Raw genomic sequence first — 27,947 nt, forward strand, 5'->3', positions numbered from 1 at the left:
ATGTGATACCAGAATTATCTTCCTGACACACCATTTTGATTGCCTTGCTCCCCGTGCCTTCCCAATAAAGCCTAAGGTGCTCTGCCTGAAAATCATCCCCATCCCAGCCTCCCCACCTCACTGTGCCATCCACCCACATTCGTGCCTTCCCCTCTCCTCACTGGCTTACAGTGCCTTCCCCCCAAACCTCCCCTTCCATCCTGCCGCTTCTTCGGAGACCTGCTCAAAAGCCACTTCCTCCATTAAGTCTTCCTCAGATTGCAGTGGAAATGGTCTTTCTTCCTGACCCAGGTGCAGCATTGAGTGTGTTCCTCTTTGCACTGGCGTTATTTGTTTCTGTCTGACATCCTCTACTATAGGAAAAGTTTCATGGGGGCAAGGATCGTCTTTGTCTAATACAGTTTGGCATCCTTCACTTAACCTAAGACAGTGTTTGCGCATCCTGCCTGTATCACCTAACACAGTTACTGGGTAAACAGTGAGAGTGGGGTAAATTAAGACAGTGTCCACACATCTCAGGGCTGTGAGAAGTTTCTATGAGCAGGACCTTTATTCTCTGTACTGCTGCTGCTGCTGCTAAGTCGCTTCAGTCGTGTCCGACTCTGTGCGACCCTATAGACGGCAGCCCACCAGGCTACGCCATCCCTGGGATTCTGCAGGCAAGAACACTGGAGTGGGTTGCCATTTCCTTCTCCAATGCATGTAAGTGAAAAGTGAAAGTGGTGTCCGACTCTTAGCGACCCAGTGGACTGCAGCCCAGGCAAGAGTACTGGAGTGGGTTATTCTCTGTACTGAAAATGTCAAATTCCTCTTCTTCTATTCTCCCCCCTGCCTTCAATCTTTCCCAGTGTCAGAGCCTTTTCCAATGAGTTGGCTCTTCGCATCAGGTGGCCAAAGTGTTAGCATTTTAGCTTGAGCATCAGTCCTTGCAATAAACTGATTTATTACATTATAATAATAAGAAGAAATGTAATTGATTTATTAATATTTCATTTGTGTTTATTATGTTTCATTTATATCAATAACTGGCTGAAGTTAAGGTTTAAGATATAAAAAGCTTGACTAGTTTGTAGCTGCATATAGTAACCATCTAACATTCAGGCGCATTAAAATTATGTGACTCGAGTGAATCAAGCAAAGCTCTGCCTTTCAGGGTTCATAAGAAGTCATTGCCCAGCCGTTGACATTTGGTAATGACCTTGGGGTGCATAGATACACCGTCACCATTGTGTATATGTTTTAATGACTTCAAGAGCTGTAGCCATTGTGCTGGAAGTTCAAAGGACTGCTGAAGAGGTCGATGTGTTGGCTTTGTCTGGTCTGTGCATCTTTAGGCAGTGTTCTGCATCTGATCTAAAATACAGCAGAGAGTTCCTGCTCCCCTGTTGATGGGGAGACAGAGCTGGCTCTTTCCAATTTTTCACTAGGAAGAAATGGCATGAATTTGCCCAGGTAGATGGCCACATGTCTGTGGAAAAAGTGGCGGAGGTGCTTCCGGAACCTCTCACCAACGAAGGCATAGATCACAGGGTTGACACAGCAGTGCGTGTAGGCGATCACCTCGGTCACCAGCATGGCCAGGTCCAGCTGTCTGCTCTGCTCACAATCGGTCTCCAAGTGCATTTGAAAAGCAAGGAGTAGGACAATCAGATTGTAGGGGGTCCAGAAAATAAAGAAGACCACCATAATGACAAAAATGAGTCGAATGGCTTTGTATTTTTTTCTGCTGGGGCATCTCAGCAGTGTCTTAATAATTCCTGAATAGCAGACGGCCATAACGAGCAGAGGCAGAGCGAGACCCAGGATATTCATTCTCAGAGCATGGAATTGCTTCCAGGCATTTACATTATTCTCTGGGTAAAGAGGACTGCAGATAGTCAGTCCAGCCTCCTCTTGGGTCTCATGAAAGAAAAATTCAGGGAGGGCCGCTAGCCCTGCCAGGCCCCAGGTGAAGATGCTGGTAACGATACCAAAAGTGACTGTCCGGGCTCGAAGGGCAAACACGGCGTGGACGATGGCCAGATACCGGTCTATGGTCAAGAGGATGATGAAGAAGATCTCGCTGTACAAGCCCATGTAATAGAGCCCCGAGAGCAACTTACACATGTGGTGGCCAAAAGCCCACTCTTTCCACCTAACATAGTGAATCCAGAATGGCAGCGTGACTAGGAAGAGCACATCAGAAATGGCCAGGTTGAACAGGTAGATGTTGGTCATAATACGGAGCCTCTTGTATTTTGTGAGGATCACCACCACCACTACATTGCCCAGCAGACCAATCATGAACACCAGGGAGTACAGCGGCGGCAGGAACTGGGCCGCCAGCTCCTTGACATTGCTTTTCTCGCATGGCAGTGCCCCCTCATAGTCGTAGGGTGTGGTCCCAGCAACTTCACCCACAGTTTCAATCCCATCAACTGAGGTTGCCATTTTCCTTGTCCCTGTGATAGAAGAAGGCAGAAGTAACCCCAGTTAACGATGATCACTCCTTGTGACCCGCACCAGTCAGTTTATTCACTTACCCCCTAAAACCACGTGGAATAAATAGCCTGTACATTCTTCAGCATATTTTTCCAAAGGTGTATCAGATATGCCATGGGGCAGGGGGAAGTGTTAGGAGTGAAAGATGCAGTGTTTTTTGAGAGTCAGCATGATCCATCCTGGGAAAAGAGACAAACATTGTGGATGGTAGTGAAGAGTGGAGATGTTGATCCTGAAAGCATTTGGAAGACGAAATACAAAACAGGAAGAGAGAGGTTGGGTAATGATAACAATAATCTTATAATAATTATATTATCACTGTATTTTTAAATTTTGTATTTTATGTTTTATAGTTTATATATGGCCTTGAAAATCATCCATTTAAAAACCAAATGCTAATCATAGTGATTATTATCCTTAGGAATAACTACCCATTTCCATGGCTCCATAACATAAAATGCAAAATTTTAAAATACAGTAATGGGGAAATTGAACCTTGAAGAAATTTAATAATGAGTCTAAAACCCTTTAGTAAGCAATTTCAAAAGTCCAGGCCAGATCTTCTGTATCTATGCTCAATTCTCTCATCACTGGATTCAAGTACAGTGATTTTTAACTTATAATAATTATTATAATAATGAGCTTTTGTAGTAGTTATTAACTGTTGTAACAATTATAAGCAGCGACCCCTCTTCCTGTTCCTGACAATGCTGACATAAGCCAGTCATGTGCCTACAACAGACCCCTTAGAGCTTCTCCCTCATAAAGGGGCTGAGCACGTGCCAATGGGACTACTTCTTAGATTTTGGATTTTTAAGACCAGGATCCCTAGGGTCAGTGCCTGCTTTTCTTAGAATTACAGACTTGGCTGGAGAAGAAGGAAAAAGAGACAAGGGAATAGTCCATGAAAGGTAGCTAATCCCTACCCTGCTTCCTCAGGAGTCCTTTCTCTTTTAACCTTCTCTTTTCTGTGAAAGCACAAGTGTGACGTCATGAATGTACGTCAGCAGGTATTCTCAAGGCAGGCCTTACAAATGCAGTAATTGGAGCCAATGGCAAGGATTGTCTTTGCTTTCCTAAGAAAATACTGGGACCCTAAAGTCAGCACCTGTTGGGGTTCTGTGGAGTCCAAGTGACCATAGAGAAGGGAGACACAGGAGCTGTTCCTGGCCATTCTGCTTGCCAGTGAGAAGACTCAGACAAGCCCTTAACTCTGAGCCTCGTTTTCTCATCTCCAAAATAAGGATCATGATAGCCACCCAAGGTTGTGGTGAGCATCAAATCAGAGAGTCTACATGAGATCATATTTTAAACTAGAAAAAGAAAAACTGTAAATTGGTAGAAAGCAGAACTGAAAGAAAGGCAATGAGAAGTGGTTTCACATGAAATCAGGAAAAAGTAGAGGCTCTTGGACAGAACTTGATCTGTTTTCATAGCTCTGGCCTGGTCCATCATCTACTAATCAGTGACACATTCAGGCTTTTGAGGTTAAAAATGGAATTGAGTAGCAACTGACTTATATGATCTTATCAGCTTTTGAAATTCCCAATGGCATAATACACAGCAGCTGAGAAAAAATACCCATCATTTGGTCTGTTATGCATTTTCGGTCATGAGAGTATCTCTCTAAACCTTAAATGTTTAAGGCAAGAGTGGAAAAAGCCTCTCATTAATTATTTATATTTTCTTTCCTTTTCTCACAGACAAGTCAAACTTTAAAAAAGAATTTCACTGAAGTGTTGTCCAACTTGAAGATCATCTTTAATTCATGTGTCATTTCCATAAATCCTACATGATGAGTGTAAGATTATAGAATCTTGTGAAGGGGAAGGGGCCTAGAGTGCAAAGCACGGGAAAACAAGTAGAGTTAGAAGTTAAGTCCTTGACCCTTAGTTACATGAGATCAGAGACACAAAAACAGGTATAATTTTTACCTGTCTGCACTCCTAATCACAGTCCTTGCAGTTTGGAAAAATTATGTAGTAATAGTAAATGAGCAACATCAATCATAAAGAAAAGGAAAAAATAGTAAAAACCACCCCAGATCTCACCATGATGAGTTTACTACCATTAACATTTCTCTATATATGCATACGTGGATACAAAGTTTTACCTAAATTGACATCATACTCCTTTAGCTGATTCACTAAAATTGCCCATAGTACAATTCACTTGTGCAATGTAAATGAAGTTTCTTTAGTTTCCAAAACTATCTGAATCTCTGTTACCAGCTTCCCACCTGTTGGGTAAAAGAAAAAAGTATTCACAAATTTTAGTCCTAAGTGGTTTAGATTTAGTCTTGTCCTTCCATTCATTTGAATGATAACTTTAGGTTTTACTCATCCTCTGTTAATCAGCTTATAATTTCAGTTCCTTGTCTCCTGTCATTGGTCTTTTCTAAGATGGCAGTAGAGAAGGGCCAGCATGACTGGATGCATGGGCAGAGGGAGAAGAGGGTACTCTAATTTCCTGTTGGTTCTTGATTGACGTGACTGGTGTCTGCTAAGGTGGGGTCACATTAGCATTCACATTCACCAGTGTAAAATTTTAGTGAGTGTTGCAAAGTTGAATTGGAAAAAAAAATATTTAGAATTGGGGATTCTTCTTTAGAAAATATGTTTAAGTTTGAAATGTCATTCTAATTATGTAAAAAAAAAAATCTAATGGTGATGCTCAATGCTGGTGAGTTTGCAGTGAGCCTTAGTCATTGCTGGAACACTTACTCATTGCTGGTGCTATGTAACTTGTTATAATAAATTCTGTATCTAACATGAGCCATCGAGATACACATGGCTTTAATCCATTAGTTCTAGTCCTATGATTTTACCCTAAGGGGAAAAGGTGGAAAATGTATTACTAATACATAATGTGCACAAAGATGTTCATTGTGGCATTGTGCTCAGAGTAGAAAACAAGAAATGGGAGCAATCGAAATGCTTGGCACATGAAGGATGTTTTGAATAAATTGTAGTCCATTTAAAGAATAGATTATTATGTAGTGATTAAAAGTAGCTTTGGATACCAGATAAAATCACAGACATGTTTCTAAGAATGAAGAGAATGTAAAATGTGTAAACAAAGATTGCAACAACGTGAAATTATATGCACATATAAAAGGCAACAGGCAAATGATCAAAGTAGTTGTGAGAGGTAGGTGGGTTATCATTTTTAAAACTGCAAAATTGTAAATTTTCTGTATTTCCTCATCAGTTAAATTGTCACTGGAAGCTAATGTTTTTAGGCAGGCACTGCTAGAAGATTTGGCAGACATTTTCTAGGGTGAAAACCTAGGCAAATTACAAGATGAAGGGTTTACTCATCAGAACTTGAAACCACAAACTGAAATCTAAGGGACTTGAAGAAGAGGGCACACTAGGCAAAGCATTTGAATTTTGTTTTCAGATTAAGAGATCTTAGGGGCTAGGTTCTCCCCTTTGATCTTGGGTTGAGCTGGCATACAACCATCCAGACTTGGAGAGGGGAGGCGTCTTTTCGGGTCTTGAGACCTGCATTGGCAGGGGCTTGGCCAGCCTCCACAAGAAGAGTGAGAAGGCAGTTCAGATGACCGCAGTGGGCACCTGCGTGAGGACAGGTGGGCCGCGGGACACCAGCTCCCTGGATGCTTCCAAATTGTTCGTGTAGGTTTATTAGATTATTTATGTATATTATCTGATTAAACAACTGCCTTTCAGTATTCATTTCCAGTATGTCTTATCTTTTAGAACCATTTGTCCTATTAGATAAACTTTTGGATCACCTGGTCAATTACTTACGAAAACATAATTTTGAGTGAAATTTTGTTACATTTGTAAATAAGTTTAGGAAGAATCGATAATGTTACCTGTCAGGCTTTTATATTTGGGAACATACTATGTCTGCTTCCTCTGCTTACCATAGGGCTTTCAGTTTTTGGTGTGGCACGTTTCTTTTTACATTTTTACCTACCTTTATATTTCTCAGGTTATTGGGAATGAGATATTTTTCCCTAACAATTTTTCTAAACAATTGTTGGTAGTATGAAAGAAAATATATGTTTTAAACAGATTACCTTACCAACTTTTAAAAATAAATTCCTTTAGGACTACTAGGTAGATAGTCAAATTATCTGTAAAGCACTGACAGAATTATATCCTCCTTTCTGGTATTTCTCATTTGTTTCTCTCACCTTATTGCTTTGGTGGGAACTTCCACAGTGATGTTAAATAATAGTGGTGTTTCTTGTTCCTGATTGTAATTAGACATCCACCCTCCAACCTTCAAAGTCCCCAGAGTACAAAAAAGATACTATTAATTTGAAATCTGTTTTATTCTAAAACTTTACTAAAATGGAAAACTGCCATGCCTGTGATGAAGAGTGCTGATCCTTGACAGTAGTGGGAGTTTGGTTAAACCAGTCCTGTCTGAAAGAGGGCCATGTGCTGAATGATATCCCAGTTTAGTGACATTACTAATCTGGTGTGTGTGTGTGTGTGTGTGTGTGTGTGTGTGTGTGTTTAAGTGTTCAGTCTCTGAGGCGATCAGCCTCTCCGGTGAACTTGATGAATCTTCTAAAGTATATATAACAGCAGGGGAAGGAGACGGTGGGACGATTTGAGAGCGTAGCATTGAGATACGTGCACTAGGGTGAGTGGAACAGAAAGCTAGCGGGAAGCATATGGACAGCACAGGAACTCAGCTTGCTGCTCTGTGATGACCTAGAGGGCTGGGATGGTGTGGGGGGAGGCTCAGGAGCGAGGGGACGAATCTGTGCTTACAGCACAAACCAATACAACATTGTAAAGTGATTATACTCCAATTAAAAATTAAAAAAAAAAAAGAATATAGAGAAGAGAGCAGGTTGTGAAGTCACTGCCTACCATCCTGAATCTGCCTGTCCATCTGGAAGAGCTCTGCCCACAGACTCCAAGTGGTCAACATTCCTGCAGGACCACCTGCTGTTAAGATCAGATTCCACACCTAAGGCCCTAGATACTTTTGGTTTCATGGGTATTGGTGCCAGGGAATCATAGTCATAAGATTTTCTTGCTTATATAGCCTTGGTCCTTTTCAGTATAGGATAATGATTGAATTCCTGAGTTTGAAGAAATGACTGTGTGACATAGAACAAGTAGGTCACCCTCTCTGCGCCTCAGAATCTTTCTGTGTAACCTAGTGATAAGAAGAGTTACTGCTTCATTCATTCAGCAAATGGGGTTCTTCAGTCACTCATTCAGCAAATAGTTAATAGCAACCTATGACATGCCAGCCACTGTTCCAGCAATATGGCACGTCAGTGAATGGAACAGACAAAACTCTTTGACCTCATGAAGCTTATATTCTAGTCAGGGAATAATAGATAGCCAAAAGCTACAGTGTCTCAGATGGTCATGAGTGCTGCGGAGAAAGGTAGAGGACATGAGAGAAGGCAGCAGTAGGGTGGGACTGGAGAGGTGCAGTTTAAACTGGAGAGGGTCAACGAGAAACTCATGAGATGACCTTTGGGAAAAGTCTGGAGGGAGGTGAGAGAGTGAGTTGAACAGGTTTCTGGGGGGTAAGAGGAACACCAAGTGCAAATATCCTGAGGTGAGAGAGTGGCTGGACAGGTTCTTAGAGGAGCAGGAGGGTTTAGTGTGGCCGAAAGAGAAGTGAGGGATGGGTATTACGAGAGGGAGTCACAGAGACATGAGGAGCTGTGGGCAGGGGTTCTGTGGAGCTGTGCAGCCAGGAAGAACTTCGGCTTTTCTCTGAATGGAGTAGGGACTGTAGGTAAGTTTCCATTAAACTTGACATTATCCTCCTCATATTCTGTGTTCTGATTGCCACGTGGAGAATAGACTATGGAAGCACAATTAGAAACAAGAACCAGTAGAGAGGCTGAAGCTCCAATATTTTGGCCACGTGATGCAAAGAACTGACTCCTTGGAAAAGACCCTGATGCTGGGAAAGACTGAAGGCAGGAGGAGAAGGGGACGACAGGGGATGAGATGGTTGGATGGCATCACCGACTCTATGGGCACGAGTTTGAGCAAGCTCTGGGAGTTGGTGAAGGACGAGGAATCCTGGCGTGCTGCAGTCCATGGGGTTGCAAAGAGTCGTACACGACTGAGCGACTGAACTGAAATGAAAGAGGCACTTATGATAATACAGGAAGATGTGACCCTGGGCAGGGCATGGCAGTAGAGGCAGGAAGGGTGAGAATAGGTGGATTCTGTATAAACGCGGAAGCCAGCCACAGCATTTGTTGACAGTGTATGAGTAAGTGAGAAATAGTCGATGATTCCAAGAGTTTTGTCTGAGCAACTGGAAGGATGGGGTTGACACCAGCAGAGATAGAGTCTGGGGAAAAATAAGCCTGAATTGGGGCAGGCAAGTCTGAGGTTGACTATATGCCATCCAAGTGGAGATGTGCAGTAGGCAGTTGGACATACGGCTCCAGGGGAGAACTGCTGGCTGAAAATACAAAAGTGACGGTTGTCATCACATAGATGTAAAGCCTTGATTCTGGAAAAGAGCACCAGAGACATCGGTGTAGACGGCAAAGGACTGCATCCCCAGGCATGCCAGCAGTCGGAGGTCAGAGAAATGAGGAGGACACAGAAAGAGAGACTGAGAAAGGGTGGACAGCAAGATCAGAAAAAAGGCAGAACTGGTATCCCTGAAGCTGTGTAAAGAAAGTGTTGCAAGGAGAGGGTAGTAATGTGAGGATCACATGAACCCGTGTGAGAACATCAGGACACAGTGCCAGGCAAATGCAGGTTAGTTCTTCTCCCACTCTGCTGCTGCTGCTGCTACCAAGTCGCTTCAGTCGTGTCCAGCTCTGTGCGACCCCATAGACGGCAGCCCACCAGGCTCCCCTGTCCCCGGGATTCTCCAGGCAAGAACGCTGGAGTGGGTTGCCAGTTCCTTCTCCAATGCATGAAAGTGAAACGTGAAAGAGAAGTCGCTCAGCCGTGTCCGACTCCTAGCGACCCCATGGACTCACTGACATTCTCTATTTTTTCAAGTTTCCAGAATTTCTTAAATCTTTTCCAAAACAGGATTTCCTCCATCTAAAGAGAAATTCTTAGCTTTCCACAAATAACCAGTCTGTAAGCCCATTACTCAGAGTTACAGAAAACACAGTGATTGGTATCCAAAATGTTTTAAAAAGATATTTCACCCTTCATTAAAATCTGTAGTTACAGTAAATGAGTTTGAATTTCTACAAATGGTTTTGGATCTGTACCAAATTAAATAGCCTAAAAGGAACCCAAGAATATATTAATCCATTTATTTACTGACATTCCAATGAAGAATTATTGATAGTTCTTTCACAAAGAAATAATTATCTTTCACAAATATGACGAATAGAGAGAGAGATGACAGACTGTACCCTCCTAAAGTTTTTGAATCTCTTTACTATCTCTGAGTTACATACTCCAACCTTTTTAAGTTGGAAGAAAAGAGGAAGTTTAAGAGTTGAACTAAGAGTATCCTCAATTGCAAGCTCTTTAGAAGCCAATCCCAAGAGCTGGTTCAGTCTTCATCAATATTAATAGATCATCCAGAACAAAGGAAATCTACCCATCTGATTTTCCATCCACCTCTCTTCTCAGCTACCCCTTTATGTATTCATCCAATTATCTGTCCATCTAGCACCTTGAATTGCTTCCCACTAACACAGTTTTAAGCCAATCCTCCTTCCCTTTCATTTCTTTCCACAGAAAACCTGGGTAGTCAGAAAAAAACAGTTATTTGGTACAGCACTATCCTGTAGACCTTTCTTGCAGTGACAGAACGTTCTGTGTCTGTGCTGTTCAGTAAAGCACCTAATTGAGCACTTGAAATGTGGCTACTGCTGTTAAAGAACTGAGATTTTCATTTTATTCAAATTTTACTAAGTTAAATCGGAATGGCCACATGTGGCGAGTAGCCACCCTCTTGGACAATGCAGGACCATTGCCTAGTACAATGCCTGACAAGTAATAGCTCTCTAATAAATGCTTCTTAAAGATAGAAGATGGAGCAGAATGATTTTACCTTTTTTCACTTTTCAGATTATGCGTTTGAAATGTTAGGTTCTCTTCAGGTACCACATTTTATGAGCATTGGTATCCGCCTGCAGCATAGAACAGGCTAGGATGATAAAGGTCCAGAAACATCAATGGCATTTAGCAGAACTTGGAATGTTTTATATAAAAAATAAACGTCTTCAGGTTTATTTTAGTTTGTTTTCTTTTTATCCCAATATTTGTACATCTTTGATCTGGACCAAAGTTTTCTAATCTTTTTTTTAAAAAAAGAATTGGATTAGGCAATGTCCTGGTTTCCTTTGAGATGGGAAAATCTATAATGTGATAGCTTCTGCTGTAGAAAAAGGAAGCAGACTCTACAGAGAGCAGAAATTTGATGGTAGTAGAGGAAACTACATTCAGTCACATGCAGGAAAGAACTTGGTGAGAACCACGTTGTGCAGGAATGGAATGGGCTGCCTTGTGAGCCAATGATCTCCTTCCCTGGAAATACACAAGAACCTCTGAAGGCTGAAATCTTAAACAGATGCAGTCTTCTTCCCAACTGCAGGCACCTCCCAGCCTTTATATTTTAGGGCAGCACATGGATTTCCTCAGCTTCCAGTCATTAATATTATTAGAGCAAAGATTAATTCCATTCTTGGGATGTAGTCAGTTAAGTGACTTGATTTCATCCACCTGCAAAGTAACTTGGAATAGTTTTACCAACTTCTTTGTTCAAAGAGTAGATTTACTCACTATGTTCTAATACCAGGTGTTTCCATTGTGGCTGTTTTTTAATGTTTGTATGCAGGCTGGTATGTGATTTAATTGAAAGAGATGATCTTGAAAAGTGTTTTATGGGGAAATTATGCCTGTGCAGTCAAAGTACACGTGGCAGGAGTGTTCAGGGTACTGAGGGTCGGTTTCCTGGCCCCTGGTATTTCCACCTTTGGCTGTGTCTTGAAGAGAGAACCATTGCCTCTCTTCTAGGCATATTTGTTACAATTGATATCACATTTGCACACCCTTTTGTATTCTGGTACTTAAAATTTTATTGTTATTCAGTCACTGAGTCGTGTCTGACTCCTTTGCGACCCCATGGACTTTGGCCCTCTAGGTTCCTCTGTTCATAGCATTCCCTGGCAAGAATACTGGAGTGGGTTGACATTTTTTCTCCAAGGAATCTTTCCAGCCCAGGGATCCAACCTGTATCTCCCTGCATTGGCAGGTGGATTTTTTACCACTGAGCCACCAGGGAAGCCCCACCTGCATCTAATTCCATGTGGTTAAAAATTATATGAAAATATAATTTGTAATGACTTCAGTTCAGTTCAGTCGCTCAGTCTTCAACATACTGTATATTTATGGGTTTTTAATCATTGTCTTACTGTCGTGTGAATAAGTTGTTCCCTTGCACCTTTACAAATAATGCTGCAATAAACATCTTTGTATTTTTATTAGTTCCTTAAAGTAGATTTCTCAAAGGACAATTTCTACCTCTAGTCATATTTCTAAGACTCTTGCTTCATTTTGCCAAATTGTTTCCAGAAGTTGTATAACAGTTTGTATTCTATTTCGTATTGGTGCCAGTCTCAGCAAGCACCCATCAATACCAAGATCTAAAAGAAAAAAATTACTTGGCCAATTTTACAGGCAACAAGGGTGTCATTATATATGTAACTAATACTTAATTACTGAAGGTTTTTTTTTTTAAGCTGTAATTATTAGTCATTAGTATTTCCTTTTCTGTGAATTATCTGCTTGTGCCTTTTACCCTTTTTATTCTGCTGGATATATCTGCTTTTTTCTTATTGAGTCATGCAGTTCCTCCCCTAGAGAAATAACTCAGCCTGCACAGTTCATGGGAATCGTCACCATTTTCTGAAATGAGTTGCAGATATGCTCCAATTCCTATCGCTTCCATGTACCAACGGCCCCATGTTCCCACTCCCTCCCCTCAAAACACTTGTTAACTTTCATCTCCAACTGGTTGAAGGTTTCCCAGAAGATTAGAAAGGCTTTCTATCCCTACCCTCTAATATAGATCCAAGAAAAGCAGTCAACTTTGTAGATCCGAACAGAAAGAGACCAAGTCAGCCGATCAGCTGATTCATCTGACAGCCTGACTTAGAGTGGATTTTCAGGGAAAATTGAAATATAAAAATTTATATGTATATGTACAAATGTAACGTACATGTATGTACACGCATATGTCAGTTATACTTTCACTGCTTCTTACTAATCAATGTTACTAATGCAAAACTACTAAAGAGGACCCTTTTGGACTGGCCATCCTCTCAATAGTTGAGAATTTATGAAAGCACAGGGAAGGCAATGTGGGCACAGTTGTGGACATGTTGACTGAAGAGGGTAAAAGGCTGAGTTTGGATGAGTGGAAAGGCAAACACATCATGATACAGGTGAGAGAAAGGCAAAATGGGAAAAAGCGAGAAGAAAACGGACATATCTTACAATCAGCTCTCCCACTTTGGCCCTATACTACCTACTGCAGCACAGCCCACCTCCCTCTACACCCCGTCCCTCCAAGAGCACTCCTGGGAGGTGTAAATTCCACCTGCCAAGACTCCTTGCCCCATCTCCTTTTTCCTAGAAACCTGACTGTCTTCCTGGAAACCTCTCCTGAATAAACCACTCCTGTTGCATTCAATAGGTTCTTGCCCAGATGAGAACAAAAAGAAGATGATGGTACCTGCTAATTTAGCAAAGTCCTTTATGCGTCCAGTGATAGCTTAAGGTCTTGCCACTCATGAAACGGAGATGCCATCTGATACCACCAGAGACATTAGTAAGGTAGGAAACAACACAGCTTCCTGTTTCAAAGAGTCTTAGCTTCTCAGGTTTTGCAAGTTTTTGAAAAGATAATCAAGTCTGGAGCAGTTCTTCTTTTCTATGATTGAGATCACACACTAAGCAAGCACTCAGTTGAGTAATCCTTGAGAAGAATGCTGTTGATGTCAGCAACTGTTTTGGGGGTTCTGCCTTCCCTTGGAATTGCTCATTGTTTCGGAAGAGGGATCAGTTCTTGAATAAGCATGCATTGACCTGTCAGGAGACAGGATGAAAAATGAAATCGGGATTTCCTTGTAATTATTCTGCAGAGCTCAATGGGAGACTTTGATGAGGCGAGTTGTAGTATGGGTTTAAACAACCCAAGACAACTCGAACTTGAATTTCAGTTAGGGCACCCACAGCTGCATGGCCTGGGTTAATCTTTTAATCTTGCTGGACCTCAGCTTTCTCATCTGTCGACTGAGAATGATAATAACTACATCATAGGGTTGCCATGGAACTAGCTAAGATAAATATGCAAAAAGTCTCTGAGGACTGTCCAAAGCTAAGCAAATGTAAGGGATGAGTAGAATACCACTGAGACCTATGCCTCCTGGGGAAGAGCCATGTGCCTGCTCCGTGTCCGTGGCACTCAGGATGGCCTTCGGCACAGAGCGGGTGCTCATCCAATGTTTTGGGAAGAAGTCTGACCATGGATGGTGTGATCTGTGATACACTGGCTAAAGTGGACAAGGCAATGAAGCTCACCAGGTGTTCATCTGACATCTGCGGTATATGCAGGAATGTGCTTTACACTTCAAATGATAAAGAAAAGGTAGGAAGGAAAGACAACGACTTTGCTGGGAGGGCTCATGGGCATCCTGGGGCCCCAGTTTGAGGAAGCTTGACAGTCAGCATCTTGGCTCAGGTGGTCACCAGAGACAGAGATTTAGGAGAACTGGAAGCCTGTCCTCTGAATATAAGAAAATAAGAAGTCACTGTTGCTTTCTGTTATCATAGAATTGGCTTTTCCCATGGGCCAGCTATTCTCTGAGAATCATGATCACATAGGATTCCTGTTAGAAATGTGGCTCGGGGGCCTGTGTAGACTCTGGAGGGGCACTGGTGACTCTGAGAATCATGATCACACAGGATTCTTGTTAGAAATGCGGCTCAGGGGACTGTGTAGACTCTGGAAGGGCGCCGGTGACTCTGAGAGATCTTGGTCAGATTCGGCATGTATGGTGGGAATTTCTCCTGTGGGTTTTTTTTTTTTTAGTATCAAGAGTATTCATTCTTCCAGGTTGTAGCCCCGCATTAACCCTTCATTGGTTAAATGTACTCATTTGTCTTTCCAGTCTCTTATGATCGAGGAGTTAGCACTGGAGGTGACACCAAGTCTGACCCCTTCATCCTCCTCTCAGGGATCATTGTGTTATCTAATACAGCATTCCAGCAGAGGGTGTGGTGTGGGAGCCCTCAGGGCCTCTCAGACACTGTGTGGAAAACACTCATGGAGATTGCTTCACAGGACGTTAAAGTGTTTGAGAAAGCCTCAGTGAGGAATAGGTTTAAATGTGGTTAACCTTGCATTCCTCAAGCCTAGTGTTAAGGTAGAGAAACGTTTTTTTTGTTTTTTTTTTTTCACGTAACACCTGTTAATATACTTCAAGACTGGGGCTGGGTAGGAGAATGCTGCGGGTGCTTGCTAACGACTAGTCAGCATGTGGGCACAGCACAGCACACTTGCCAACCCGCTTCTGGCCCATCTTCTCATTTTGACAAGCGTCTCCTGAGCAGCCCCTCGAGGTATGTGGGGATGCTATTGTAGACGAGGAAACTGAGATTCAACAGGGACCTTGGCAAACATTGCAGAGACTAAAAGACAGAGCTAGGTTCCACCTTAGGGTTTTCTTCTTTTTTTTTTTTTTTTTTTTTTTAAGATATTTTTATGTGGACCATTTTTTAAAGTGTTTACTGATTTTGTTTATTTCTGTTTCATGTTTTGAGTTTTTGGCCATGAAGCATGTGACATCTTAGCTCCCCAACTAGGGATTGAACCTGCACCCTTTTCACGGGAAGGCAAAGTTTTAATCACTGGACCACCAGGGAAGTCCCTTACCTCAAGAGTTTAGACTGTTCACTGGTGCTCATTTTTCCTGCCCTGCATCACCATCTGGAGGACTGGTGCATTCAGCTGAAGATAAGGATGGCAAATTGTAAAGGTAGAACCAGAGTGACTTCCCTGAGGTCCAGAGGGGCTTGTTTGGGCTGACTTTTCCCAGGATGGGCAGGAGATTTTTGGTGCTTCTTTCAGGCTGCTTGAGGCAGTCAGCTCATGAGTTTCCAAGGTACACAGGAAAACCTGACCCCGAACTCTAATACCTCTGATCTTTTCAGATTCTTAATGTAGATAAACTAAAGCAGAAGCATTTTGGAGAAAACAACCAAAATAATGACACTGACAACCTACCAAACCGAAGACAGCTTAGGGATATAGGAACATCCGGGGGAAAACAAACAGACAAAAGAGGTTAGGGAGCTACATGAAAGAGTCAGAAGTTTCTTGCAGGCAAGCTCAGGTCAACTGTGGCCTTGAGTGTGTGAAAGGAAGTGGTTGTTGAGCATCAGGAAGAAGTACTTGGGTTCCTTTATCCTATCTTCAATACAGCTCCTGGCTGCAGGGCCCTGGGGCAGGAAGGTGAGTTCCAGCCATTTACTTCCTCTTACTGATATGTTCCCAGGGGAACATCAACTCCCAGGGGAGTTAATGGGAGGATTCATGCAGTCAGGAGTGCCGGCCTCTGGCATTTGGTGGTCAGGTATATTTCTGAATTCTCTCCATTGACAGCACCCTGCCCTTCTGTAAACCCCCCAAATCAACCGAAGCAAACCTTTACAAAAAGGGCTCCTCCCCCTTCATAGACTCTTAATACAAGACAAGTTGGAGTGACCATGTGGAAGCTGTATTGTTCGGGGAGGTACTGGACATCTCAAGATTTGAACAGAAGAGCAGAGTGTACACTTAGCATTGGCCTGCAACTCAAATCTAGAATTAAACCGAGGATAAAATGAGCCACGCACTGGACAGCTGCAAGCACCTGGCACACTTCCAAGTGCAGAGTGTGTGGTTGACCAAGCCCTGCTGCTGGGCTCTGAAACCAACACTCTGCTTTCCCCAAAGCCACGCTTCCTGTGGCTTGCCCCACCCCTGACCCAGCCAGCAAGGAACCTGAGGCAGGCCCACTCCTGCAAGACAAGGCTTCCACTGATGGCTGCTTTTAGCTGGAGAGGTCCCAAGTAGACATGCTAAACTCCCCTTAGTCTACACAACAGGCTGGGAATCATCCACCATCCTCCCCTTGCTCCCTGCTTCACTTGAGGCCTGACAGTGCTCGCCCATTTCCCCTCATAGGTACCTCCTCTAATAAAGGTGTAAGACCTGCTGGGTGTCTGCTTTTCACTATCACACCCTGCATATTCACACTAGCTTCAGAATAGAGCCCAGGGTCCCTTCAGGCCATTTCCAGGAAAAATTGGGTGGTTGTTGATCTAACTATACTGTATGTTTCATTTTGCACTTTTTCTTTCTTTCTTGTCAACATTGAAAAAAATCTAGTATCAAAATTAGAAAATAAATATAATGTTGAAGAGAAAAGTGAAAAATGATTTAGAAACGATGCAGAAAATACAGTTTTCTCCCCAAGATATGGGAAGTACCTCTTAATGAGGTGCAAATACAATGCATCTCTGCATAAATGGAAAATTCACCAGATGTCTGTCAAGTGAAGTGACATCTTTTCTTCCGCAATATCTTGAACTATAAGATGGGTCCTTGGAAATGTAAAAAGAAAAGAGATAGTGAGAGCACAGATAAAAAGACAAGAGAAACAGGAGATAGGAGGGATGGAGAGATAATAGGTATTTAAGTTAGTTTCTGAAACTCCAGTACTTTGGCCACCTCATGCGAAGAGTTGACTCACTGGAAAAGACTCTGATGCTGAGAGGGATTGGGGGCAGGAGACGACACAGGATGAGATGCCTGGATGGCATCACCGACTTGATGGACGTGAGTTTGAGTGAACTCCGGGAGTTGGTAATGGACAGGGAGGCCTGGCATGCTGCGATTCATGGGGTCACAAAGAGTCGGACATGACTGAGCGACTGAACTGAACTGAACTGAAGTTAGTATCTTCCCTTTTTCCAAATGGCAGCCAGAAATTTTCTACCAGATGAGAAAATGTAATTTCTACTTTGTTCACAACTATGTAATACAGTGTTATAGAGGCTTCTGTAAAGCCCAGTGGCTAGAAGGACACCTAGAAGTGTAACTTGGGATGGAGAGGACTAGATGATTTGTTTTCCTATGGGCTGTTGTTTTGCATCTCATCGCTGTAGACACAGAAAATGTTCACAACCTAAAAGTAGAGAGTTATGTTTTATTTTGTGGGAACTTTTAGGACTTCAAGCCCAGGAAGCAGCATCTCAAGTAACCCTGAAGAGAACTGTTCTGAGGTGATGAGGGGAGCTAGGTTATACAGAAGTTTGGCAACAAAGGGCAGATAGTTGGTACATCAAAAGATGATTATTAATTAAAAAAAAACAAACCAGATATCTCCAAGTTAAGGACTTCAGTGCTTCTCTATGTCTGAGCAAGTGCAGGAGTCCGGGCCCGCATCCTGGTGCTCTCAGGGCTCACTGTCAGGAGTGGCTGCAGTCTGATGACTGCTAGACGGCAAGTATTCTTTTCCTCCTGAGTTTCCTCAGGCCTCACTGGCTCATGTTCGGAAGCTGCAGGGCTGCAATCGCTGATGACTGTGACATCCTTTGTTTATTGATATGGCAAGAAACATTCCGTTTCTCACCCCCAAAATTAATCTGGGTACTTTCTAAATGTGTCAAGCCTCTTTTTTGAGCCGTGCAAATCCTGAACGAATTTTCAAACGTGCCAGAGCATCTACTCTGGGAAAGATAAGAGAGCTAGTGAGGGGGTTGGAGGAAAGGTGTATCAGTCCTGAGCTCCAGGCGGCATCAGTGAACTCAGACAGTGACCAGGAGTGACAGGGTGAGGGCTGCCCTGGCGGTGGGCAAGTTATGTGAGAGAAACCATTCAATAATGTAAACAACACTTCCTGCACGTTTGTGTCACGTGTCACGCCAGGGATCTGCTAAGGGCTTTATGTATTTTATCTTGTTTAAGCCTCTCGGTGACCCTGTGAGGTAAATGAGTTTGTTTTTTTACCATTTCTCAGAGGAGGAACTGAGACAAGTGGGTTAAGCAACAGCTCAGGATAACACAACTAGAAAATGGTGGGGCTTATTCTGGAACTCACACCTCTATGCTTCCATCCCTCTCTGACCACCGTGTCCGCTATTCCTCCAGGAGTCTGCGGATGAGGCCCAAGGGGTGGGTAGTGGGTCAGTTGGTGCTGGCCCTTCAATTCACTCCAATGGTCCATGCCCAAGATTCAACAGGTGACCTTTATGGCAGAACACCTTTGCTTTAATTCAACATTAAGAAAAAAAATCTGAAGAAAGCAGGCATATTGCACTTCATTATAATATGGAACAAGTTCTCCTTTTAGGGGAATATGACATATGTTGGCAGAGCTCTGCTGGGTCCCCTTGAGTCCCTTTCCCATTTCTGGCTCTCCCTCCTCAGCCTCTGTGCTCTTTTACTTCCAGCCTCTGCACCTGTGACTGGCTGTGGAGGGCTATCCTCAGGCTCAGGAACCATCGTGCCCCCGACTCCCCCAGCCCCAGTCTCCTGCATAGAACCAGGAGGAACCCCTCTCACTGCCTTGTTCTGAGGCAGGACACACTGCGAAGCTCCTGTCCCAGGGCCCGCTCAGGATCAGGCGGAGGCCCCTAGGGATCTCTGCCTGAGACCACATCCTGCTGCTTGCTTCCTCCCTTCTTGTCCTGTTCCCTCACTCTCTTGCTGGTGTCTTCTGAGAGCACCCACTGAATAAACCACTCACACATGAATCCTCCCCTCAGGGTCTGGGCCCTCATAAGATAGGGCATTTAATGTAGATGGAAGTTGCTTGATTTTTCAACAGCTTATTAAGATGTAACTTTTGGACAGTAAAGTATATCCATTTAGTGTCTACAGTTTGATGAATTTTGACAGTCGTATACAGTTGGGTTACAACTCCCATAGTCAAGATCAGCGTTTCCATCACCTCCAAGAGATTCCTGATGCCCCTTTGAAATCCATTCCTCCCTCCAGCCCCACTTCCAGGCAATCACATCTTTCCACTTTAAGATCAGTTTCTTTGCAGCCTGCTGCCTAAACTTTAAGCCAGTGCTATATATTTTTGATTTTTGTATGGCACTACTTAACGTTACCAATTTCTATTTTAGCTTAGAAAATGCTAGCTGACACAAGCCTCCAAAATGTACAGTGAGCCTGAGCGTCTAGAAGTGTATTTCTTGATCATGTACAGCAAGCAGGATTATTTATTGGTGGCAGTCTGCCTTTAATCATTAGCTCGGGCACCTAGGCATCTACATACTATCATTGAAGTTGGCATTCAAGACCCAAATGTATGCAGCTGCATCCCCCGAGGGGAAGGAGAAGAGTATGAAGGAGTGCTCATGGGAGGACGTTTATGAGCTGGTGGAGACGTGGTTCACATCATTTCTGTCCACATTCCGTCAGCTAGGACTCAGTCATGTGGCCACCCATGAATGCGTCAGCAGCTAGAATGTAGTCTGTCTGTGTGTCCAGAAATTAAGAATTCTTATGTGTATGCGTGTGTTAATTAATAACTATCTGACCAGAAAAGAACAAGCTCAAAAGAGGAAGATAAAAGACGTACTGACACTTAATGCCATTTTAATCATTAACAACAGCAACGCAACCATGAAGTGACAGGCAATAAGAGTGACCATCATCAGTGACAGGCAGTAAGAGTAACCATCATCTTTTGAGGAGTTTGGTGCCACGTGCTTTATGACATTTATCCTCACAGTTCTACGGGTATGCAGTTTCCTTATGAAGATTAAAGCAGTAGGAGATTATAAAGCTGTGGTTACCAAATGGCAGAGGATAAATTTGTGCCCAGGTCTTTCTTGATGCCTAAGTTTCTGCAGTTAGCATAAAGCAGAACAAATCAAGTACAGCATTTTCCCACGTCAGTGAGAGCTATGAATTATCAGCAGCAGATTTCAACATAATCCAGGGCATCAAGAGGCTGTCATTACTCAGAGATTCTAGAAGGAGCAGTAAATAAACTTCCCACAACTCAGACCTCAGGGCAGATGGCCAACCAGGCACCTGCACCACAGATACAAGGGTGGGGTCACGTTCAGCCCTAGGAGAGTGAGAGAGCTCTTTGCTGTTTACCATCCCCTCTGTTCTAAGGAGGCTGAATCACAAAGAAAATTCTTAATGTGATGATGGCAGGGGTTCAGGGAAGAGGCACATTTTTAAAAAAAAGTAACTTGAGAGAGAAAAAAAAATTCTCTAGGTAAGAAGAGACAGGGTGGAATGGAGAGTGGGTGGCACATGAAGTCTAGGAAGAAAGATGAGGCAGGCACCAGCGAGACTGAAAGGGCTGCGTGGGGCCAGGAGGGAGAAAGAAAGATGCCAAGCAAAGGGGCAGCAGATGAGAAAGGATTTAGGAAAAGAAGACAGAAAGTTCAGCAGGATTTGAAGGTGGGTTTTTGTGTAGTGTGGGATGTAACCTTCCTATATCAGTTAGGTTTGGTCATGAAAAAGGCTTCTCTAGGTATTTTGACCAGGAAGGGAATTAAGGTAGATTCTGGTGCCGTCAGACAACTAGTAAATATTTTCAAGTGCTTATGGAACATTCACCAAGATAAACCATATCTAGAGCCTCAAAAAGTTCTTAAAATTTGCATTATATAGAATATATTCTCAGATCAAAATGCAGTCAATTAAAAATTAAAAACAGAAAGATGACAAACATTTCTAAACATGTGAAAAATTAAATCACACGTCTGTATAATCCACAGATCAGAAAGGAAGTCTCAAAGGAAATAAAAATGACTTTGAACTAAGTGAAAACAAAAATACAGCATCAAGATATGCGGGGTGCAGCTAAAGCCATTCTGAGAGGAACATATTGCCACACTGAATGCTTGCATTAGAAAAGAAGAGCAGAATCAAGTCAATAATCTAAGTTTCTTCCTCTAGAAACTAGAGAAAGGGCAAAATAAGCCCAAATTAAGCAGAAAGAAGGAACCACAAAGATAAGAGCACAAAGTAATGAAATTTAAAACAGAAAACAGATTAAAGCACTGAAACAAAAAGCTGATTCTTCAAAAAGTCATTAAAAATGAGTGATAAACCTCTAGCAAGATCTGAGAGAGAGAGATGACACAAATCAACAATGTCACAAATGAAAAAATGTCAAGAAGGAATACAGATTCTTCAGCCGTTAAAAGGGACAGTAAGAGAATACTGGGAACAACTTTGGGGCTTCCCATTTGGCTCAGTGGTAAAGAACGTTCCCGCAATGCAGGAGACGTGGATTCAATCTCTGGTCAGGAAGATCCCCAGGAGAAGGAGATGGCAACTCACTCCAGTATTCTTGAAAGAATACCCATGGACAGAGGAGCCAGGTGGGCTACAGTCCATAGGGTCACACAGAATTGGACATGACTGATGTATGGATGTGAGAGTTGGACTGTGAAGAAAGCTGAAGAATTGATGCTTTTAAACTGTGGTGTTGGAGAATACTCTTGAGAGTCCCTTGGACTGCAAGGAGATCCAACCAGTCCATTCTGAAGGAGATCAGCCCTGGGATTTCTTTGGAAGAAATGATGCTGAAGCTGAAACTCCAGTACTTTGGCCACCTCATGTGAAGAGTTGACTCATTGGAAAAGATTCTGATGCTGGGAGGGATTGGGGGCAGAAGGAGAAGGGGACGACAGAGGATGAGATGGCTGGATGGCATCACTGACTCGATGGACGTGAGTCTGAGTGAACTCCGGGAGTTGGTGATGGACGGGGAGGCCTGGCGTGCAGCGATTCATGGGGTCGCAAAGAGTCGGACATGCCTGAGTGACTGAACTGAACTGAACTGAAGCAACTGAGCATACACACAGCACGTGAACAACTTTTTTTTTTTTTACAACTTTATGCTTATACATGTAACAATTTAAAAGAAAAAGACCAATTTGTTGATTATTAACAGAGATAAGACATTTGACAAAGTATTTCACCCCCTCATGATAAAAACCTCTGAGTGAACTGATAACTTAATAAGCATCTACAAAGAGCCTAGAGATAGCATCATGCTTAATGAAAGATGAATGCTTTCCTCCAGGATCATGAACAGAGCAAGAACGTTCATTCAGTCACCTCTCTCCAACCATACATAAATCCTAGCTAGAGCAATGAGACCAGAAACAAAATATGAGGCATATAGATTGAAAAGGAGGAAATAAACTGCCTTTATTTGAGGATGACATTGTTGTCTACATAGAAAATCCCAAGGGATTCTCCCCAAAACTCTTGAAACTAACAAGTTCAGCTCGGTTGCAGGAAAAAATCAGCAAACAGAAATCTATCACATTTTTATGTATCAGTGAACACTTAGAAACCAAATGCTTCCAAAATCTTTTAGACTACACCTAGATATAAATCTAACAAAACATAGACAAGATTCGCAATGAAAACTACAAAATGAAGTTAAAAAAAAAAAGACCTATGGTTTAGGCAGGGGGATATACACATAGAATAATGGAAGAAAACAGAAAATTACAGAACCAGACTCACAAATATATCCAGCTGCTTTCTGACAAAGGCACAGTACCTTTCAACAGAAGAATAGGAGCCTTTTTCATAAATAATGCTGGAGCAATTAGATATCCATAGACAGAAAAAATAAATAAACCTTAACCTAAACTTCACATCATCTGTCCTTCAATAAAATTTTTTTAAATAAATATCATCTATACTTCAATAAAAAACTTAAAAAGACACATATAAAAATTGACTCAATTTATCACAGACTTCATTGTAAAATGTAAAACTATGAAACTTTGGAAGATAGCAAAGGATAAATCTTTGTAATCTAGAATTTGGTGAAAAGTTGTTAGAGTTGATGCCAAAAGCCCTATCCATAAAAAGAATAGTTGATAAATTTGGCTTCATAAAAATTAAAAGCTTCTCTGAAAGACTAAAAACCAGATGGAAATACAAGCCAGAACCTCAGGAAAAAAAACAGTAAACAATATATCCAAGAAAATATTTGTATCTAAAATATAAAGCATTCTCAAAATTAGAAAGCAAAAAAACCAATCTGATTAGAAAATAAAGATTTTTTTTTTCCAAAAAGGTAGAAATTTTAAAAGGACTTATCTCAAGCAAATAAAGAAATCTACAAATGGTTAGAAAAAAGAAAAAGTGGGCATTGCACGAACCTCACTGAAGAGGACATACATATGGCAGCTAAGCATATGAAGACATGTTCAGTATCATTAGTTATTAGGAAAATGCAGATTAAAACTGCCATCGCACTTATCAGAATGACAAATAAAAAGTAGTGACAACACCCCAATGCTGGAGAAGATAAGGAGGAAACTGGATCACTCCTACATTGATGTTGGGCATATAAAATAATACAGACACTCTGAAAAAGAATATGGCAGTTTCCTATAAAGCTAATGGCACCGATGGTAAAGAACCCACCTGCCAACGCAGAAAATGTAAGAGACTTGGATTTGATCCTTGGGTCGGGGAGCTCCTCTGGAGAAGGAAATGGCAACCCACTCCAGTATTCTTGCCTGGAGAATCCCATGGACAGAGGAGCCTGGTGGGCTACACTCCATAGGGTCACACAGTCGGACACGACTGAAGCAACTTAGCACACAAGCAAAACACATGCTTGCAATACAATCTAGCAGTCACATTCCTGGGCTGCTGCTGCTGCTGCTAAGTCGCTTCAGTCATGTCCGACTCTGTGCGACCCCATCCCTGGGATTCTCCAGGCAAGAACACTGGAGTGGGTTGCCATTTCCTCCTGGGCAGATATCTCAAAATAAGCATTTTTGAAGAATTTTTTTTTTTTAGCTGACACATAATATTGTATTAATTTCAAATGTGTAATATAATGACTTGAAATCTGTACATTTTGCAAAATGATCACCAACTGAAATGTGGCACGCATGTAATAAAATGCCTAAAGTATACTAATCCAAATTTTTGCATGTATACACACCCGTGTAACCACCATGACTGGAAAGTGCCAGAACCCCAGACCATTCCTTAGTGCCTCTTCCCAGTCTGTATCCACAGAGGTAAGTGCTATTTTGTTTCTATTACTGTAGATTAGTTTTGGCTGTACCGTACGTAGTAATAGTAGATTGTCCTTTTATGTTGTCACGTAGCATTTTATTGTGTGAAGGTACCATAGTTTGGGGCTTCCCTGGTGACTCAGTGGTAAAGAATCTGCCTGCAATGCAGGAGACCCAGGTTCGATCCCTGGGTCAGGAAGATCCCCTGGAGGAGGGCATGGCAACCCACTCCAGTATTCTTGCCTGGAGAATCCCATGGACAGAGGAGTCTGGCGGGCTACAGTCCACAGGGTTGCAAAGAGTTGGATATGACTGAAGCGACTGAACACACAGCACATAGCTCCCAAGTTTACCCATTTTATTGTTGATAAAAATGGGGGGCTTTCAGTTTGAGACTGTTATGAATAAAATTATTAGCTACATTCTTGTGTATATCTTTAGAGTTCATATACACTTCTTTCTCTGGAGTATATACTTTGAGGTAGAATTTTGGGGTCATAGAGAAGGCATTGTTTAGCTTTACATGCTACTAAATGGTTTTCTAAGTGGTTGTACCAATTTATTATGCTTTCGCCAGTAGTACGTGAGAGTTCAAGTTCATCTCCATTCTCGTCAACAGTTGGTATTACCTATTAGAGATTTTTCTTGTTTTCTTTTTCATTTTAGCTCTTCTGATGGGTATGGGCTGCTATACCATTGTGGTTTTAATTTGCATTTCTCAGATGATTAATGATATTGATTATCTTTTCACATATATGTTGGTTATTTGGTTATCATCTGTGCAGGGCCTGATCAAATCTTTTGCTGGTCTAAAAATGATTAGGTGGTTTGTCATTTCAGTACTGACTTGTAGGAGCTTGTAATCTGTTCTGTATATGAGCCCTTTATCTAAGAGAAGTATCTCCGATCTGCTTCTGGCTATAGGCACTTGTGCTTTTTTCTACCAGTCTTCTGGTACACCCTGATCACTCCTGATAGTGATTCTATTTGCAAACATCTCTAGGCTTAAGTTTCCAAACGCTGCTGCAGTCACCAACCAGTTCTCCAGTGCTTCTGTCAGTTTCTCAGATTCATACAGGCACACCGCGTGCCCCTGCCCGGATTCTGGGCCAGCCATAAACAAAATCTCTCTGTCTTTGATCCCTTCACCTCTCACTTCTCAGAAGCAGGAAGATTTCTTGTTCCCTGAGGTAGAATGAAGTAAGGAAATAAATTTATTCAAGCAGGTACATGATGATATCATACTCTGAATAAAAGATGTCAAACTATACTCTCACCTGTGGTCACACACACATCAAGGCATCAGACTTAATCAACAAGTCTCCATATCAGCTGCCTCTTACACATGCAGCTCAATGCTGGGCACTGTGGGAAACCCACAAAGGAGGACTGGACACGGGTCCAGCTGTTGAGAAGTTTACAATCAAGTTGGGAAGAAAAGGCGTAATACAGGTTATGTGATTTAGTAAAATAATGCGTGTTAGATAACATAACATAACTTCAGAATCAAAGAGTTTTAGAACTGGGCATGCAAGACCATAAGTGGTAATTCAAGCTGGCCCTGGATGGGAAGTTTTTAGAGGACTTCCTTAAGATAGTCTCTCCTTCCCCTTTTCAGCATGGGGGTGGGGAGAAGGGGTTTCTTGGACAACTTTTTTTGCATGTAGGAGATACTCAGCACATGTTGGCTGGTTTGAGTGAGGCTTAGGTTGCAGAAATAAATAGCTACATAACGCCCATCAGCCAAATACCTACCAAGTACCAGGCACAGAGTAAATCACATTTAATTCTTGCCACAGTTCTGAGAAGGGAATGATATTGCTTCTGTTTTACAGGTGGGAAAATGGAGGCTCAGGCAAAGAAAAGACATGGTGTCTGATAGAGCCATGATTCAAAGCAGGTTGACATACTGAGGCACTTGTTACTTGCTGTGAGACACCGCCATTTCCTGTTGCCTGAACAAAGGGAAGGGGACAGTGGGCCTAGCCACTCGATGTCAGAGATTAAAGCCCAGGTCCTAGGGTACTGGGTCTCTGAGGCAGGGTCCAGTAGAAGAGGCCAACCCTTCAAGGGAGGCCTCGGGTGGCCTGACTGGTGACTTTGTATAGCAAGGCAGAGGCCAGAGGGAAGCAAATTAGATAAGAGAAAGTAGCGTGGTCAGGTGGTCTGTCACCCCTCCCCCCTTCCTGTAACTTCCCCAAAATAATGCTCAGTCCCTCATGTGCCCAATTTGGCTGGATGTCCATCTGTCCCACGAAACCCCACCTCCACCTCCACCTTGCCATCCAGGAGTGCCCTAGTCATGCCATACCATGGAACCGTGGCTGCTGGGCTGCTGTGGCCTGGCAGCGGCATGCATTCCTCCTTCCTCTCGTCTGATCGTTATGAAGCAGGAATTCAGACATTGGCCCTTTGTGCTTAAATCTGCCAGTTCTTCCTTCCCTGGTGGCCCAGGGGTTTAGAATCCACCTTGCAATGCAAGGGACACCAGTTTGATCCCTACTCTGGGAAGATTCCACATGTCTTGGAGCACCTAAGCCCGTGCACCACAACTGCTGGGTTCTAGGGCCTGCAGGCTGCAACTCCTGAAGCCCATGTGCCTAGAGCCTGTGCTCCACAACAAGAGAAGCCGCCGCAGTGAGAAGCCCGCACGCTGCAATGAAGAGTAGCCCCCGCTTGCTGCATCTTGAGAAAGCAAGTGTGCAGCAACAAAGAACCCACCACAGCCAAAAAATAAGTAAATCTTTAAAAAAAAAAAAAAAAAACAGAAAAACTGAATCACTTTTCTGTACACCAGAAACTAACAACACTGTAAATCAACTATGCTTCAATTAAAAAAAAAAAAAAGCCAGAAAACAGAACAAAATACCGCCAACCACAGCTTACTCCTCTCAAGAAAACCCACAGAGGGAAAAGGAAGATAGTAACGAGACTAGAAAGTTCAGAAAAGGGAAGTATGAACTGAGTACAAGATGCCTCTCCCCATCAGCACAAACCCGTGGTTTGAACTATTTGTGTGGCATGAAGCAGAGCCCACCCCAAGACGGCAGCGGGGCAAGACCCCTGCCTCCCTCCAGAAAGAGGACTAATCTAGCAGTGGTCTCATGAGCTGGTGCGTCCCAAGTGTAAGGGAATCCCCCTGCAAATAAGAAATTGAGCGCCAGCTAGCTGTATAAAGGGGAGGCATTTGGTTTCTGCCCAAACCAAAGATTTGTGGACTCAGATGCAAAATCTGTTATGTTATCGGATCCCTTTGCCCTTGCAGATTTAAGATGAAAGAGATGCAAATATCTTTCCTGTGCATTCATGGTGTGTAGGTAGCAGTAATGTGCTGGTAAGTGTTTTAATAATCCACTAGGAAGAAACAAAAAAGGCATTGACATGTTTGCTGGTTTCCAATTCCCTGGTGCAAAGACTCTCCTTGTGGCCAGG

At 42.6% G+C, this 27,947-nt stretch overlaps 1 protein-coding gene across 6 annotated transcripts in view; it reads right to left on the reverse strand.

Moving 5' to 3' along the window:
* Positions 1-973: 973 nt before the first annotated feature.
* CCR3 (C-C motif chemokine receptor 3) overlaps positions 974-27,947 on the reverse strand; it is a 41,246-nt gene continuing 14,272 nt past the window's right edge. For 3 of the 6 annotated variants that reach the window (XM_069560862.1, XM_069560858.1, XM_069560859.1), the window contains one exon: positions 974-2,441. In XM_069560862.1, coding sequence (XP_069416963.1) covers positions 1,354-2,430 — 1,077 coding nt within the window. In that variant the 5' untranslated portion in view covers positions 2,431-2,441 and the 3' untranslated portion in view covers positions 974-1,353. Of the gene's footprint in view, positions 2,442-2,522; positions 2,661-13,164; positions 13,518-15,366; positions 15,442-27,947 lie in introns of those variants that run through there. The other 3 variants (XM_069560857.1, XM_069560860.1, XM_069560861.1) reach the window with 3 other exon arrangements.

This window comes from Ovis canadensis, chromosome 19, assembly GCF_042477335.2.
Source record: "Ovis canadensis isolate MfBH-ARS-UI-01 breed Bighorn chromosome 19, ARS-UI_OviCan_v2, whole genome shotgun sequence".
Taxonomy (NCBI): domain Eukaryota; kingdom Metazoa; phylum Chordata; class Mammalia; order Artiodactyla; family Bovidae; genus Ovis; species Ovis canadensis.